General features: G+C 39.0%; 1 protein-coding gene across 1 annotated transcript in view; it reads left to right on the plus strand.

Annotated features, from left to right (window-relative positions):
* The window catches only part of LOC126457495 (putative ATP-dependent RNA helicase TDRD12), a 449,051-nt gene that overhangs the window by 423,268 nt on the left and 7,252 nt on the right, over positions 1–18,531 (plus strand). The window contains exons 27-28 of the mRNA XM_050093799.1: positions 12,031–12,141; positions 15,695–15,775. Coding sequence (XP_049949756.1) covers positions 12,031–12,141; positions 15,695–15,775 — 192 coding nt within the window. The remainder of the gene's footprint in view (positions 1–12,030; positions 12,142–15,694; positions 15,776–18,531) is intronic.

Raw genomic sequence — 18,531 nt, forward strand, 5'->3', positions numbered from 1 at the left:
TAGATGTCTAGCTAGAGGAAGATCAGATTTGTTTCTGAAAAAAATAATCATGAACACTGAATCAACTGACTGTACAACTTATCTTAGAAGATACATGGAAGAAGTCAAACCTGTACTTATAACATTTGTAGATTTTGAAATGGCAGTATTGAATCACATGTGATTGTGAAGTTGTCAGGGATACAGAGAGCAGAAGGTTATCTACAACTTCTACAGAAATGAGACTACAGTTAATAAGAGTCAAAGGACATCAGTGGGAAGCACCAGTTTAAAAGTAAATGATAAAGTGTTCTTACCCTTCTATCTGTACATGATGCATGCAATAAAGGATACCAAGGAGAAACCTGGCAAAGGAATTCCAGCATAGACATCAAAGAACACGACAGATCAGATGAACTGAATGGGTAGTCTCTTGAGAAAAGGTCGTTGTTGTTGTTATAATCATCTTTGGTCCAAATACTTCAGTCTATATCCAGTGTTAACAAATTTAGTTTTTTGAGAAATGCTTTCCTTGCCAATCTACATTTTATATCGTCTCTACTTTGGCCATCCTCAGCTATTTTAATAGCCAGATACCACATACATCTACTGCTTTAAGTGTCTCATTTCCTAACCTAATTCCTACAGCATCACCTGCTTTAATTATGCTGCATTCGATAACCCTTGTTTTGCTTTTGTTGTCAATATTATACCCTTCTTTAAAGGTACTGTCCACTCCATCAAACTGCTCTTCCAAGTTCTTTGCTGACAGAATTACAATGTCATTGGCAAACCTAAAAGTTTTTTATTTATTTATTTTTCCAAATTTTTCTTTGGTTTCCTTTACTCCAACAATCCCTTCTCTCCACTGCTCCCTTTTCATGCCCATCAAGTCTTACAACAGCCATCTTGTTTTTGTACAAGTTGTACGTAATGTTTCGCTCCCTGTATTTTCCCGCTGTTACCTTCAGAACTAAAAAGAGTGTATTCCAGTTGACATTGTCAAAAGCTTTCTCCAAACATCCAAAATTTGTAAACATAGGTTTGCCTTCTCCTGGTCCATCTTCTAAGATGTTTTAGAGCCAGTATTGCCGTATATGTTCTTACATTTTTGTGGAATCCACCCTGATCTTCCCTGAGATTAGCTTCTACCAGTTTTTCCTTTCTTCTGTAAATAATTTGTGTTAGTGTTTGCAACAATGATTTATTAAACTGATAGTTTGATAGTAATCACACCTGTCAGCACTTGCTTTCTTTGGAATTGAAATTATTACATTCTTCTTGAAGTCTGAGGGTATTTTACCTGTCTCGTGCATCTTACACACCAAGTGGAATAGTTTTGTTATAGCTGTCTCCCCCTAGAATTTCCATAGTTCTGAGGGAATGGCGTCCACTTCAGGGGCCTTGTTTCGGCTTTCAGCACTCTGTGAAATTCTTCTCACAGTGTCGTACCTCCCATCTCAGTTTTATCTACTTCCTCTTCCCTTTCTATAATATTGCCTTCAAGTTCATTTACCTGTATGGTTCTTCTATATAATCCTTCCACATTTCCCTTCTTTGCTTAGTAGTGGCTTTCCATCTGAGCTCTTGATATACAATTTTTTCTCTTTTCTCCAAACGACTCAATTTCCTGTAGGCAGTGTCTATCTTTCCCCTAACGATACATGCTTCTAAATCCCTACATTTATCCTCTAGACATTTTGCACTTTCTAGCAATCACATTTTTTAGACATGTGTGTATTTTGTATTCCCTACATCTGCTACCTTTGCTGCATATTTATATTATCTAATTTTATTAAATAAATTCAATATCTCCTGTGATACCTGTTTCATTTTCTTATGCCTTCACTATTTCTTCTCTCAAAGCTACCCACTCATCTTCTCCTGTATTTCTTTTCCCCTGTTTCTCAGTTATTGCCTAACAGTCCCACAGAAACTATCAACAATCTCTGGTTCTTTCAACTTATCCAGGTCCCATCTCCATAATTTCATGTCTTTTTGTGATTTCTGCTGTTTGTCTGCATTTCATAACTATTAAATTATGGCTAGAGTCCACATCTGCCCCTGGAAATGTTCTACTATAAGTTGGTTACGAAATATCTCTTTTACCACTACATAATCAGTCTAATACTTTCCGGTATCTCCATGTCTCTTCCACATATACAACCTTTTTTCATGATTCTTAAACCAAGTATTAGCAATAATTAAATTAGGCTCTGTGCAAAATTCTACCTGGTGGCTTCCTCTTTCATTCCTTTTCCCCAATCCATATTCTCTTTCTACTACTGAATATACATTTCTTCAATCTCTTCATCATTTACGGAGCCGTTGGCATATCAACTTGTACTACTGTCTCGTTTTGACTTCACATCTATCTTGACTGCAATAATGGCTTCACTATGCTGTTTGTATTAGCTTACTCGCATTCCTATTTTCGTATTCATTATTAGATCTTCTGTATTACACCTATTTGATTTAGTATTTGTAATCGTGTATTCACCTAACCAGAAGTCCTGTTAATCATGCCACTGAATTGACTGATCCCATTTATATCTAGCTTCAACCTATCGATTTGTATTTTAAAATTTTCTAATCGATCTGCCCGGTTAATGGATCTAACATTCCACTCTCTGACCCATAAATTGCCAGATTTGTTTTTCCCGACGACAACATCCTTCTGACTAGCCCTGTCTGGGGATCCACGGCAGGGGGGGGGGGGGGGGGGTTGATTTACCTCTGGAATATTTTACCCAAGGGTAATGCCATCATCATTAATCATCATTTGTAGAGCAAGGCTGAATGCTCTCAGGGAAATAACACTGTAGTTTCCCCTTTGTTTCCAGCCGTTCACTACACCAGCACGGAAAGGCTATGCTGGTTACAAGGTCAGAGAAATCAGTCATCCAGACTCTTGCCCCTGTGACTGCTGAAAAGGCTGCTGCCTACCTTAAGAAACCGCACATATGTCTTTCTTCTCAACAGATACTGCTCTGTGTTTGTTGCATCTACAGTATGTCTATGTGTGTCATTGAGGGACCCAAGCTACCCCACCATAGCAATGTCCATGAGGCATGAGATAGATATCAACCAAAGTATAACAAGGTTTGCGGATTATTGGCAGGTTAACTCTGGCAATGCTGATCTAATTAGATTACAAAATGCAATGCTAGAAGTTGTTTTAGAGTTTTGCTATCTTAGGAGAAAAATAACTGTTGAAATATCATAAATTCGGGAGTCTTGTACAGTACCTAAATACTTTCAGGAAAAAATACTTCTTGGTGTTAGCTGTGATGGTAATTCATGCATAGATACATGCAGACTATCCAAAGTAGAGGGGATATAAATTTACGGACTGGCAATAGCAACAAATATTTTTGGAAAAAGAGAAATGTATTAACATCAAAAATAAATTTCTGTTTTAGGAAATATTTACAGATGATGTTTGTCTGTATGGTATCCTCATATAGCAGAATGTAAATGATAAACAGCACAAGCAACATGGCAATATGGGAATAGAAGCTTTTGAAATATGCTTTAAAAAAAAAAAAAAAAAAAAAAAAAAAAAAAAAAAAAAAAAAAAAAAGGGGAGATATGATAATTAACAAAGAGATACTGAATCAAATCATGGAAAGGAGAGCTTTTAAGGCAGTATTCAACTAAAACAAGAGACATTTTGAAGTATCAAGGAATAGTTAAGTTGGTAATAGAAGAGAGAGACTACAGTAATCAGGTTCAAGTTGATGTATCTGCATTAATTACGTAGAGCTGAAGAAGCATATAAAAGTTAGACTAGTAGCAAGAACTGCCTCAAATCAGTCTCTGGATGAAGATCTTACAAACAGCAGTGTAATTTCATAATTATATGAACTATGTTTTGACATTTTGCCCTGTTTCTTGTTTATTAAAATTTCTACAATAATTTAAAAAATATTAAGAAGTTTGTAAATCTGGATGTTATGTCAGAAATAAGCAGTTAATTTTTGAGATAATATCCAAGCTTGTAGACTTTTTAATGAATTTTCTTAATACCCTCCACCACCATCAACACCTTTTTTTTTTAATTTTTTTTATTTATTTATTTATTTTTTTTTTTTTTCTACTGACTGGTTTGATGTGGCCCGCCACGAATTCCTTTCCTGTGCTAACCTCTTCATCTCAGAGTAGCACTTGCAACCTACGTCCTCAATTATTTGCTTGACGTATTCCAGTCTCTGTCTTCCTCTATAGTTTTTGCCCTCTACAGCTCCCTCTAGTATCATGGAAGTCATTCCCTCATGTCTTAGCAGATGTCCTATCATCCTGACCCTTCTCCTTATTAGCATTTTCCACTTATTCCTTTCCTCTCCGATTCTGCATAGAACCTCCTCATTCCTTACCTTATCAGTCCACCTAATTTTCAACATTCGTCTATAGCACCACATCTCAAATGCTTCGATTCTCTTCTGTTCCGGTTTTCCCACAGTCCATGTTTCACTACCATATAATGCTGTACTCCAGACGTACATCCTCAGAAATTTCTTCCTCAAATTAAGGCCGGTATTTGATATTAGTAGACTTCTCTTGGCCAGAAATGCCTTTTTTGCCATAGCGAGCCTGCTTTTGATGTCCTCCTTGATCCGTCCGTCATTGGTTATTTTACTGCCTAGGTAGCAGAGTTCCTTAAATTCATTGACTTCGTGACCATCAATCCTGATGTATAGTTTCTCGCTCTTCTCATTTCTACTACCTCTCATTACCTTCGTCTTTCTCCGATTTACTCTCAAACCATACTATGTACTCATTAGACTGTTCATTCCGTTCAGCAGATCATTTAATTCTTCTTCACTTTCACTCAGGATAGCAATGTCATCAGCGAATCGTATCATTGATATCCTTCCAACTTGTATTTTAATTCCACTCCTGTACCTTTCTTTTATTTCCATCATTGCTTCCTCGATGTACAGATTGAAGAGTAGGGGCGAAAGGCTATGGCCTTGTCTTACACCCTTCTTAATACGAGCACTTCGTTCTTGATCGTCCACTCTTGTTATTCCCTCTTGGTTGTTGTACATATTGTATATGACCCGTCTCTCCCTGCAGCTTACCCCTACTTTTTTCAGAATCTCGAACAGCTTGCGCCGTTTTATATTGTCGAACGCTTTTTCCAGGTCGACAAATCCTATGAAAGTGTCTTTATTTTTCTTTAGCCTTGCTTCCATTATTTGCCGTAACATCAGAATTGCCTCTCTCGTCCCTTTACTTTTCCTAAAGCCAAACTGATCGTCACCTAGCGCATTCTCAATTTTCTTTTCCATTCTTCTGTATATTATTCTTGTAAGCAGCTTCGATGCATGAGCTGTTAAGCTGATTGTGCGATAATTCTCGCATTTGTCAGCTCTTGCCGTCTTCGGAATTGTGTGGATGATGCTTTTCCGAAAGTCAGATGGTATATCGCCAGACTCATATATTCTACACACCAATGTGAGTAGTCGTTTTGTTGCCACTTCCCCCAATGATTTTAGAAATTCTGATGGAATGTCATCTATCCCTTCTGCCTTATTTGACCGTAAGTCCTCCAAAGCTCTTTTAAATTCCGATTCTAATACTGGATCCCCTATCTCTTCTAAATCGACTCCTGTTTCTTCTTCTATCACATCAGACAAATCTTCACCCTCATAGAGGCTTTCAATGTATTCTTTCCACCTGTCTGCTCTCTCCTCTGCATTTAACAGTGGAATTCCCGTTGCACTCTTAATGTTACCACCATTGCTTTTAATGTCACCATAGGTTGTTTTGACTTTCCTGTATGCTGAGTCTGTCCTTCCGACAATCATATCTTTTTCGATGTCTTCACATTTTTCCTGCAGCCATTTCGTCTTAGCTTCCCTGCACTTCCTATTTATTTCATTCCTCAGCGACTTGTATTTCTGTATTCCTGATTTTCCCGGAACATGTTTGTACTTCCTCCTTTCATCAATCAACTGAAGTATTTCTTCTGTTACCCATGGTTTCTTCGCAGCTACCTTCTTTGTACCTATGTTTTCCTTCCCAACTTCTGTGATGGCCCTTTTTAGAGATGTCCATTCCTCTTCAACTGTACTGCCTACTGTGCTATTCCTTATTGCTGTATCTAAAGCGTTAGAGAACTTCAAACGTATCTCGTCTTTCCTTAGTACTTCCGTATCCCACTTCTTTGCGTATTGATTCTTCCTGACTAATGTCTTGAACTTCAGCCTACTCTTCATCACTACTATATTGTGATCTGAGTCTATATCTGCTCCTGGGTACGCCTTACAATCCAGTATCTGATTTCGGAATCTGTGTCTGACCATGATGTAATCTAATTGAAATCTCCCCTTATCTCCCAGCCTTTTCCAAGTATACCTCCTCCTCTTGTGATTCTTGAACAGGGTATTCGCTATTACTAGCTGAAACTTGTTACAGAACTCAATTAGTCTTTCTCCTCTTTCATTCCTTGTCCCAAGCCCATATTCTCCTGTAACCTTTTCTTCTACTCCTTCCCCTACAACTGCATTCCAGTCGCCCATGACTATTAGATTTTCGTCCCCCTTTACATACTGCATTACCCTTTCAATATACTCATACACTTTCTCTATCTGTTCATCTTCAGCTTGCGACGTCGGTATGTATACCTGAACTATCGTTGTCGGTGTTGGTCTGCTGTCGATTCTGATTAGAACAACCCGGTCACTGAACTGTTCACAGTAACACACCCTCTGCCCTACCTTCCTATTCATAACGAATCCTACACTTGTTATACCATTTTCTGCTGCTGTTGATATTACCCGATACTCATCTGACCAGAAACCCTTGTCTTCCTTCCACTTCACTTCACTGACCCCTACTATATCTTTTGCCTTTGCATTTCCCTTTTCAGATTTTCTAGTTTCCCTACCACGTTCAAGCTTCTGACATTCCACGCCCCGACTCGTAGAATGTTATCCTTTCGTTGATTATTCAATCTTTTTCTCATGGTAACCTCCCCCTCGGCAGTGCCCTCCCAGAGATCCGAATGGGGCACTATTCCGGCATCTTTTGCCAATGGAGAGATCATCATGACACTTCTTCAATTACAGGCCACATGTCCTGTGGATACACGTTACGTGTCTTTAATGCATTGGTTTCCATTGCCTTCTGCATCCTCATGTCGTTGATCATTGCTGATTCTTCCGCCTTTAGGGGCAATTTCCCACCCCTAGGACAAGAGAGTGCCCTGAACCTCTATCCGCTCCTCCGCCCTCTTTGACAAGGCCGTTGGCAGAATGAGGCTGACTTCTTATGCCGGAAGTCTTCGGCCGCCAATGCTGATTATTTATCAAAATTTAGGCAGTGGCGGGGATCGAACCCGGGGCCGAAGACGTTTTGATTATGAATCAAAGACGCTACCCCTAGACCACGGGTACCCCATCAGCACTACCCATTTTATTGTCTCTAATACCTTCTCCTACTTAATGTGTTATGGTATTCCAGTTTACACATCTATAACCATCCTTCTAGTTTACTAGTGTCAGCTACCTTCCTTCCATTACATAGACTGCTGAGCTTTTAGTTCCTTCCCTCAGGGAGGAAAGATGCATAGGTTGGTGAAGGTTAGAAAGGAGGGTTAGGTCACTCAGATACCAGGATGAGAGGGACCCACCTGTTGTGAAGACAATATTAACAAACTTTTCTTTTTGAAAAACAATTATATTGCTATTGTCAAATTGTATTTTATACCCTCGCAACTTCTGCCAATCTCAGTTATTTTACTGTTTCCGTGTCTCAGTTCCTACTCTAATTCTGCCAAAATCACCTGACTTAATTTGCCTATATTTTGTCTTCCTTATTTTACCTTTGGTGATAAACCCTTTTCAAGACACTATCCATTCTATTCAACTGTTCCTCAAAAAGGATTATAATGTCCTTGGAAACCTCAAAAGTTTTTATTTCTTCTCCCTGAACCTTAACTCCCTTCCCAAAATTTCTCCTTGGTTCCTTCTAATGCTTGCTCAGTGTACAGATTGAATAACATTATAGGTAGGGTGCAACCTGACTCACTCCCTTCCCAACTATGTCTTCCCTTTCGTGTCCAATTTTTATTACTTCAGTCTGGTTTCTGTACAAGTTATGGATAACATTTTCCTTCCTTTATTTTACCGTGCTATCAGATTTTCAAAGTGTGAATTCCAGTTAACGTTGTCAAAGGCTTTCTCTAAACCTACAAACACTATAAGCATAGGTTTGCCTTTATTCACTCTGAAAAAGATTTTTTTGGGCAATAAAGAATATTATTATTATTATTATTACTATTACTATCGTTGCTTCCAGTTGCCTCAAGAATATACCTGGTGACTTAAGCGATCCCACAATACTTTATGCAAGATGTAGGTGGTTTCAGACATTACTGTATCTTGTACTTCACTATCATTATAACGTACTGTATTCTGGACAGAGTGGTCTTCAAGTCATCTAATTTTAATTTCAGGGCACTAATGATAACAGGGATGACATCAGTTTTAACATTCCAATTTGACTAACCTCTATGCTCACCCTTATATTTCAGTTTCTTCAGGTTTCTGTACAGTTAATGTTCCCATCACACAGGACTGACAAGGAGAGGTCCCCAGCGGTGGGATCAATGCTTGAAAGCATCTATATGGTAAAGTCCCAGGTATCACAGTCTGCAACCATTCCCACTGGTGGGCCCTCATTTGCAAGTAATCTACAAAAAAAATTTCGCATGCCGCTCTACAACTTTAAAAAAGAAATCTCATACAAGCTGGTTGTGTAGCATACAAAATGTTCAGGGCACAAACCTTATTAGCTGCTTTCAAATTTTTTTATTTTTAAATTTTTGCTAAACTGACTTTGATCATTATTTTTATTCAGTTACTTATAATTGATTTAAAGGTAATTTTTTTTTATTTCTGTTCCTTTGTCACAACATTTTAATTACCATATTAACCACATTTTAATTACCATATTAACTTTTTCAATTGCTCTATTTTTGTTCTTTCAATCATTCTTTTTCCATTTGGAATCTTTGTGCCTGTGAATTTAATTAACATGTGAAAATATTGATCTATTGGTTAAAACACAAAGATGAAATAAACTATTTATTTTGAATGTACAGTGATATAAGAAATGTCCTTTTCATTACAATATGTTCATTTTTGGGTGGTAAATATCTTGCAAAAATTTAAAATATAAATTCCTATTGCACTATGAACAAAATAATACAAATAAAGGTTTAAAGAAAAGATGGGATCATAAGTTAAATGAAAATCAAGTAAAATGAGGTATAGAAATAATGAATGTAAGAACTTGAATGAAAATATAGGATGGTATAATGGACTAAGTTAAATTGAAGTTAATATGTAAAAATACTTAAAATCTCATAACAAAGATTCCAAATGGAAAAAGAATGATAGGAAGAAAAAATGATAGTAATTGAAAAAGTTAATAAAATGATTAAAATGATGTGACAAAGGAAGACAAATACAAAAAATCACAGATAAACCAATCAACTGAATAAAAATAATAATCAGAGTCCTTTCAATAAAGATTTAGAAAAAAAAATTCACCTTTTGCTTTTGGGGATTCTGTCTTAACCATAACACTATGCAACCAATGTATATAACATTTCTTTTTTATAGCAGTAGAGCAGGCATGAGTAACATTCTTGACCCACAGGCCTGATTCACATACTTACTCAAGCTCGTGGGCTTCAACAGCAGCGCTCTTAGTGCCTAAAGTCAAAACTATAGTGTCCTTGACATTAACGTTTATGGGGTAAATGCATTAATATGATGGCACCTGCTTCCAGCACTCCATACCAACAAATTATGCCTCAAAACACGTTTTCACCACAGCTTCAGAAGTTTGCATTTATTTATGCATCATGAACATTGTTTCTTTACTTACAACATTTTAAAAGAGCTGTCTTAATAAAGCTGTGTTGCAAAATTCCACAACACTTCTAAAAAGACACAACCTTCACGACATGTAAATAAATGTAAACATCTGAAGATGGAATGCCAGACATCTTGAAGTGTCATCATGGAAAAATAAAACCATATGAAAGCAACTGATTGCAGTTAATTCATTATAAGTTACCTTCAATTTCAACATGTCCACAACAGAAAAAAAATGTGCAAATGTTAAGCCTAGAAAGGCTTGAAAAACAAAATGTAGCAATGAGGTAAACAATCCCAACTGACAATCAATTAGGAGTATCTAAGCAGTTTTTGGCCACAGGCAGGTCATTAAAGTGTTTGAAATTTAGTGTGCTAATATTCACAAGAATTTTTTAAATATTTGTCCAAAAATAGTTTTACTAACTGACAACATAGGCATGGTTTGTTGTCAGCATCAATCCGAAGACAAAAATACTTCTCACCTCATCTCTTCAAGATAGTGAGCTGTTTCCCCTCTCACTGCAGACACATGAGCACATTGGCCGTTACTTCATGCTCAGTCTTGTAAGCTTCTCTTTGTTGTTCAAAGCCAGCAGCGGCAAAATTGCATTGCACGTGCATGGAGTAAACAAAACTTCAACTATTTTGCATCATGATCAGAAAACCTGAGATGAGCCGAGTGTCCATAGAAATATCCAAAAATGTGTCGCAAAGTACAATGCGAGTGCTTCCTTGTCTCCCACAAATTTTTTTCAGCAGGCTGGATTGAAAACAATCCCCGGCTGAATCCAGCCCACAGGCCACCCATGCAGAGAAGCATCACACAAAATTCTAAAAATCTTTTTCGTCAACTATTCATAAATGAGGGCCCACCAGTGGAATGAGTGCAGAGCTTGAAATTTGGGAGTTTAACCTACATCACTGTGTAGATGGTTCAAAAATTCAATCTCACTGCGGGAGATGTCTCCTTGTGACACATCTGTTAAGAAGGAGGCTTTTATCTGGCTGTTGTATAACATTGTCAGTCTTGTTAGCTTTTGCCATTCAGTTGGTATAGATTTTTCGATCATACAGAATTGTGTTACATCATGACTGCTTTAGGTGTGTCGTCATACCATCTGGCCGATTGTTTGACTACTTGAGGACGTGAGGGCAGGCATACTCTTTGTCAGTGCTCCGGTCAGTCACATCTGACCACCACAAGGGAGGACCACCGTATTGTGCAAGCACACCATAACCTGCAACATCTGTACTTGCCATCCTAGAACAAATAATCGATTCCCTGCAACATTCTTTGTCATCCTTCTCCATTGGTCGGAGACTAGCAGCAGCTGGATTAGGGAATTACCACACCATATGTAGGCTACCAGTAACAGTGTCTGTATTTGGAATGATGCTGTGACTGGGAAACATGGGCTGCTGACGTATGGTGATGCATTCTGTTCAGCAGTGAATCACAGTTCTGCACTACACCAGATGACCACAGCTGGCAGCATCATAAGAAGAGATCCCATTCTTCCACTGTAACAACACAGCAGTACATCAGGGATATCCTGTGTCCCTACATGCAACAATATCATGATGTCATTTTTCAGCAGGATAGTGCTCATCCACCAATGGTACATGTCACTAAAAACTGTCTGCATGATGTTTTGATTCTCCTTTGGTTTGTATGCAATAGAAGACATGTGGGCAAGCCCAGAAATCAACTCAGTCCCAGTATGTCAAGGACCAGTTACAACTTTTGTGGCTCAGGTTGCCTCAAGAGAGGATTCAGTGGCTTTATGTCACTCTTCCCGACCAAATCAGTGCATGCATCCAAGCCAGAGTGGGCACATTATGTGACGTTCTTAGTAAATTTTACTCGATTTTGTAATCACTGAAATAACATCATTGTGTACACTCTCAATCCATGAAGTTACATTTCGTTTTCTCCTCCTTTTCTGAATGCTTCGTATTTTTGTCAGATAGTAGCAGTAAGTAGCTTTTTAATAGAACTATAAAGTTTTAAGTCCATGTATTTTAAAAACATTTTTGATGCAAATTTCCAAAAACAGCATTTACTGAAATTGTATATTGTTTCTGTTGTGAGATTTTTTACAATTTAACTGTCTATAATAATTAAGTTTCAGACCAAAGCAAGTTTATTTTTCAGGTTTCAAATGGCCTCGACTGCTGAAATCAGAGAAGAAGAAATCCTGGTTAAAAATTGATCATGATTATGAAGAGACTGAATCCGAAGCATGTTTCACTATGATAGAACAAGGTAAGCAACATACTGGGACCAACATTCTGGATTATTAACTCTATTGATATGTTGTTTGTTGTGGTCTTCAGTCTTAAGACTGGTTTGATGCAGCTCTCCATGCTACTCTATCCTGTGCAAGCTGCTTCATCTACCAGTACCTACTGCAACCTACATCCTTCTGAATCTGCTTAGTGTATTCATCTCTTGGTCTCCCTCTACGATTTTTACACTCCACGCTGCCCTCCAATACTAAACTGGTGATCCCTTGATGTCTCAGAACATGTCCTACCAACTGATCCCTTCTTCTAGTCAAGTTGTGCCATAAACTCCTATTCTCCCCAATTCTATTCAATAGTTATGTGATCTACCCATCTAATCTTCAGCATTCTTCTGTAGCGCTACATTTCAAAAGCTTCTATTTTCTTCTTGTCCAAACTATTTATCGTCCATGTTTCACTTCCATACATGGCTACACTCCATACAAATACTTTCAGAAATGACTTCCTGACACTTAAATCTATACTCAATATTAACAAATTTCTCTTCTTCAGAAGTACTTTCCTTGCCATTGCCAGTCTACATTTTATATCCTCTCTACTTCGACCATCATCAGTTATTTTACTCCCTAAATAGCAAAACTCCTTTACTACTTTAAGTGTCTCATTTCCTAATCTAATTCCCTCAGCATCACCCAACTTAATTCGACTACATTCCATTATCCTCGTTTTGCTTTTGTTGATATTCATCTTATGTCGTCCTTTCAAGACACTGTCCATTCCGTTCAACTGCTCTTCCAAGTCTTTTGTTGTCTCTGACAGAGTTACAATCTCATCGGTGAACCTCAAAGTTTTTATTTCTTCTCCATGGATTTTAATACCTACTCTGAATTTTTCTTTTGTTTCCTTTACTGCTTGCTCAATATACAGATTGAATAACATCAAGGAGAGGCTACAACCCTGTCTCACTCCTTTCCCAACCACTGCTTCCCTTTCATGTCCCTTGACTCTTATAACTGCCATCTGGTTTCTGTACAAATTGTAAATAGCCTTTCGTTCCCTGTATTTTACCCTTGCCACCTTCAGAATTTGAAAGAGAGTATTCCAGTCAACATTGTCAAAAGCTTTCTCTAAGTCTACAAACGCTAGAAACATAGGTTTGCCTTTCCTTAATCTATCTTCTAAGATAAGTCGTAGGGTCAGTATTGCCTCACGTGTTTCAATGTTTCTACGGAATCCAAACTGATCTTCCCCGAGGTCGGCTACTACCAGTTTTTCCATTCGTCTGTAAAGAATTCACATTAGTATTTTGCAGCTGTGACTTATTAAACTGATAGTTCCATAATTTTCACATCTGTCAACACCTGCTGTCTTTGGGATTGGGATTACTATATTCTTCTTGAAGTCTGAGGGTATATCACCTGTCTCACACATTTTGCTCACCAGATGGTAGAGTTTTGTCAGGACTGGCTGTCCCAAGGCTGTTAGTAGTTCTAATGGAATGTTGTCTACTTCCGGGGCCTTGTTTAGACTCAGTTCTTTCAGTGCTCTGTCAAACTCTTCACGCAGTATCACATCTCCCATTTCATCTTCATCTACATCCTCTTCCATTTCCATAATATTGTCCTCAAGTACATCGCCCTTGTATAGACACTCTATATACTCCTTCCACCTTTCTGCTTTCCCTTCTTTGCTTAGAACTGGGATCCATCTGAGCTCTTTATATCCATACAAGTGGTTCTCTTTTCTCCATAGGTCTCTTTAATTTTCCTGTAGGCAGTATCTATCTTACCCTTTGTGAGATAAGCCTCTACATCCTTACATTTCTCCTCTAGCCATCGCTGCTTAGCCATTTTGCATTTCCTGTCAATCTCATTTTTGATATGTTTGTATTCCTTTTTGCATGCTTCATTGACTGCATTTTTATATTTTTTCTTTTCATCAATTAAATTCAATATTTCTTCTGTTACCCAAGGATTTCTACTAGCCCTCGTCTTTTTACCTACTTGATCCTCTGCTGCCTTCACTACTTCATACCTCAAAGCTACCCATTATTCTTCTACTGTATTTCTTTTTCCCATTCCTGACAATTCTTCCCTTATGCTCTCCCTGAAACTCTCTACAACCTCTGGTTTAGTCAGTTTATCCAGGTCCCATCTCCTTAAATTCCCACCTTTTTGCAGTTTCTTCAGTTTTAATCTACAGCTCATAACCAATAAATTGTGGTTAGAGTCCACATCTGCCCCTGGAAATGTCTTACAATTTAAAATTTGGTTCCTAAATCTGTCTTATCATTATATAATCTATCTGACACCTTCTAGTATCTCCAGGGTTCTTCCATGTATACAACCTTCTTTCATGATTCTTGAACCAAGTGTTAGCTATGATTAAGTTATGCTCTGTGCAAAATTCTACCGGGCGGCTTCCTCTTTCACTTCTTACCCCCAATCCATATTCACCTACTATGTTTCCTTCTCTCCCTTTTCCTACTATCGATTTCCGGTCACCCATGACTATTAAATTTTCGTCTCCCTTCACTATCTAAATAATTTCTTTTATCTCATCATACATTTCATCAATTTCTTCGTCATCTGCAGAGCTAGTTGGCATATAAACTTGTACTACTACTGTAGTAGGCGTGGGCTTCGTATCTATCTCGGCCACAATAATGCGTTCACTATGCTGTTTGTAGTAGCTTACCCGCATTCCTATTTTTTTATCCATTATTAAACCTACTCCTGCATTACCCCTATTTGATTTTGTGTTTATAACCCTGTATTCACATGACCAAAAGTCTTGTTCCTCCTGCCACTGAACTTCACCAATTCCCACTATATCTAACTTTAACCTATCCATTTCCCTTTTTTAAATTTTCGAACCTACCTGCCCCAATAAGGGCCTTGACATTCCATGCTCCGATCCATAGAACGTCAGTTTTCTTTCTCCTGATAATGACGTCGTCTTGAGTAGTCCCCTCCCAGAGATCCGAATGGGGGACTATTTTATCTCCGAAATATTTTGCCCAAGAGGACGCCATCATCATCATTTAACCATAAAGTAAAGCTGCATGCCCTCGGGAAAAATTACGGCTGTAGTTTCCCCTTGCTTTCAGCCGTTTGCAGTACCAGCACAGCAAGGTTTTTTTGGTTAGTGTTACAAGACCAGATCAGTCAACCATCCAGACTGTTGCCCCTGCAGCTACTGAAAAGGCTGCTGCCCCTCTTCAGGAACCACATGTTTGTCTGGCCTCTCATCAGATACCCCTCCGTTGCGGTTGCACCTACGGTACGGCTATCTGTATCGCTGAGGCACGCAAACCTCCCCACCAACGGCAAGGTCCATGGTTCATGGGGGGGGGGGGGGGGGGGGGGTGGTCTATTGATATAAGGAACATAAATCTCTATAACCAATTAAATCCATCCAAACAAATTTTAAAGGCCAAGAGTCCTTATTTATCAAAGTTAATTCTTCTGTTCTGTTGTAAGTCTTATTTCTTTGCTAATTTGATAATTTATGTTAACCAAAACAAGATTTGCAGGACAAGCAAATTTTAACTAAGGGGATGTGTTTTTCAGACACACAGATTCACAGAACAGAAGGTGACAGTTCCTGTTGTAAAGTGCTGCAGACTCGTGAACCAGTATGTAGTACTGAAGGTAAGTGTATTGCAAAATAGTACTTTAAAATAAAATATATTTTCTCTTCCCTTTCGCTCCACCTTTTTTCCCCCAAGAGGCTCTTTACAGATGAATCATGGATTTTGAAATAACAGCACAAGGTGATGTACTATGTGACTTCTGGTACAACAATGTCAAATTTTTGTGTAGATCAAAGTTAATATCGTTTAATGGAGGATGGCATTTTGATGTCAAAATAGTTCAGAACCTAAAGATTGTTCAGAGATAAATGTAAATACCCATCTTGGGAATTATTAAGAGATACAGGCAAACGAACAAATGGAGTATGTAAAGTGCTGGAGTATAAGACCTAATTAAGACTGTAATGAAAGTGAAGTGAAGGTGGGTGGAACATGTGGCCAAGCAAAAGGAATGCAGATGGAGCATAAATCTTTGCTGGATTCCAGGAAACATGCAAGATCAAAATGAATAGATGACATTAAAAATCCATACAGGATTGGTTAGATATGTATGAAGACTAACATGCATAAGGAAGCATGTAGGAGGTCTTCATCTATTAGTTAATGTCAGGTAGCTATTGAGGACATGTATATGCAGTGCATGATTCGTGATGGTACATAATGGTACTCTGTACCAGTACCTGTGACGAAAAAAAATCAAAACCACAGATTTTGAGACGTGCTACTACAGGACTATTTTTAACCAGTATAAATGTTGTACTCACACTTTTAAAATGCACAGGAAAGCATTAAAATATTGTTTTAAGAAATCTAATAAATTTCAAAAACACCCCCCTGGAAGACCATTTTTACCAGTTAAGTACTGTGTATATGTGTAGGAAAGATCCTTGAGAAGCCCTGCCAGTGTGTGCAGTTACCTACTTTACACAATATTTTTCTCACTTCCCGCCTAACTGTGATAGTACTTGCAGTGGATCCTGCTGCAGTTTGGAATTCCTGTGTGATGGTCTGGATGGATGTCTGCCTATTGCACATTACGACCCTCTTCAACTGTCGGCGGTCTCTGTCAGTCAACAGATGAGGTCGACCTGTATGCTTTTGTGCTGTATGTGTCCCTTCACGTTTCCACTTCACTATCACATCGGAAACAGTGGATCTAGGGATGTTTAGGAGTGTGGAAATCTTGCGTACAGACATATGACACAAGTGACACCCAACCACCTGACCACGTTGGAAGTCCGTGAGTTCCGCGGAGCGCCACACTCTGAGATCGCTGATATGGACTACCTGGCAGTAGGTGGCAGCACAATGCACCTAATATGAAAAATGTATGTTTTTGGGGGTGTTGGGATACTTTTGATATGGACTACCTGGCAGTAGTCCATATACTGTGAAAATGTACATAATTCATTGCACAATAAGTTACACACTAATATTATATTCTGTGGTATAACAAAGGAGTTTCACTGCATAAATCACTGTACCCTTTCAAGTAAATTAGAATATTGCAGTTTCATAGGAAATCCTATGAAATGGTTCAAGTGATATCTATTCAACTTTCTGGTGGCAAAATTGTGGCACTGCTAATACACACACACACACACACACACACACACACACACACGTGGTGCCCTGAACAAATGCCGAGTGTCAACGTAACCCACAAGGAGTGACCCTGAAAGTGCGGTCATGTATAAACATGGAAGTAAGAAAGTGCAATAACTCAAAGGATTCACACGAGATGTTGCCGTGCCGTTCTAGGCGCTTCAGTCTGGAACCGCGTGACTGCTACGGTCGCAGGTTTGAATCCTGCCTCGGGCATGGATGTGTGTGATGTCCTTAGGTTAGTTAGGTTAGGGGTTCGCTGCCCTGGTGCCTTTGGGCACACTCTGGCAGAATGTCAAGGGCCATGCTGGAAATGGTGAAGGGTTGAAGCTTCATCCAATGGTAGTGGATGAGGGGACTGTGGGGTGCAACCTGTGCCTGCTGCTAGGAAGATGGAGAGTGTAACACCAATGCCATCGAATATTCCCCCTTCCACTCCTTAAATTCCTACCACAACGTCTTACAATTAGCCTAAACCTTGCTGATAACTGTGGCACAGCTCTTGGACCACGGGCCTGTGGCGCCGCACGCAATAGGTCAAAGAGATCACAAGGCTGACAACTGTGCACCACCTCAATAGGACTGCATCCATTGATTGGAGTTGCTTGGTAAGAACACTGCTAAGTTACTCCGACACTAACTGGCAACCACTGTCTGACACAAAATGTGCAGCGCATATTCAATAGTGAAAATGGCAGCTAAGGCATGAACTGTAGAATGTAACACTGTGGAGAACAACCTAGTAGCACAAGAGGGAATCAGAAAAGGTGTCTACCACTAACATCAGAAAATTTTGTGGGGGGGAGCCTGGTTGTGGGGGCACATTGAACAGGCTAACACCGCATGCTCTACTGCAGAATTAATTGTTGGCCAATAGACGTTTCAGTGACCAGTGCCCAAGAAGATGCATGTAACAGCAGCAGGATGTGTTGTCACAATGATGGTGGAATAATACTGTGGTAATTCTAACAATGAAAGTCCAGGTTGAAGTATAAACAATATTATGAAAAGGGTAGGTTGCTACTCACCGTAAAGATGGCAGAAGATGGGGGAGATTAGTCTGCACTGGTTGGTGGAGTGTGCAGGGACTAGATGGCAGCAGGACAAGACTGGTAGGTGCGTTGGCAGAGAGTGGTGCATATTGAGGGTGAGAGCACATGTACTGGGAGGAAATCAAGGACAGAGTGGTTGGAAACTGTTGGATTGGTT

The sequence above is a fragment of the Schistocerca serialis genome, chromosome 2, assembly GCF_023864345.2.
Source record: "Schistocerca serialis cubense isolate TAMUIC-IGC-003099 chromosome 2, iqSchSeri2.2, whole genome shotgun sequence".
Classification (NCBI taxonomy): domain Eukaryota; kingdom Metazoa; phylum Arthropoda; class Insecta; order Orthoptera; family Acrididae; genus Schistocerca; species Schistocerca serialis.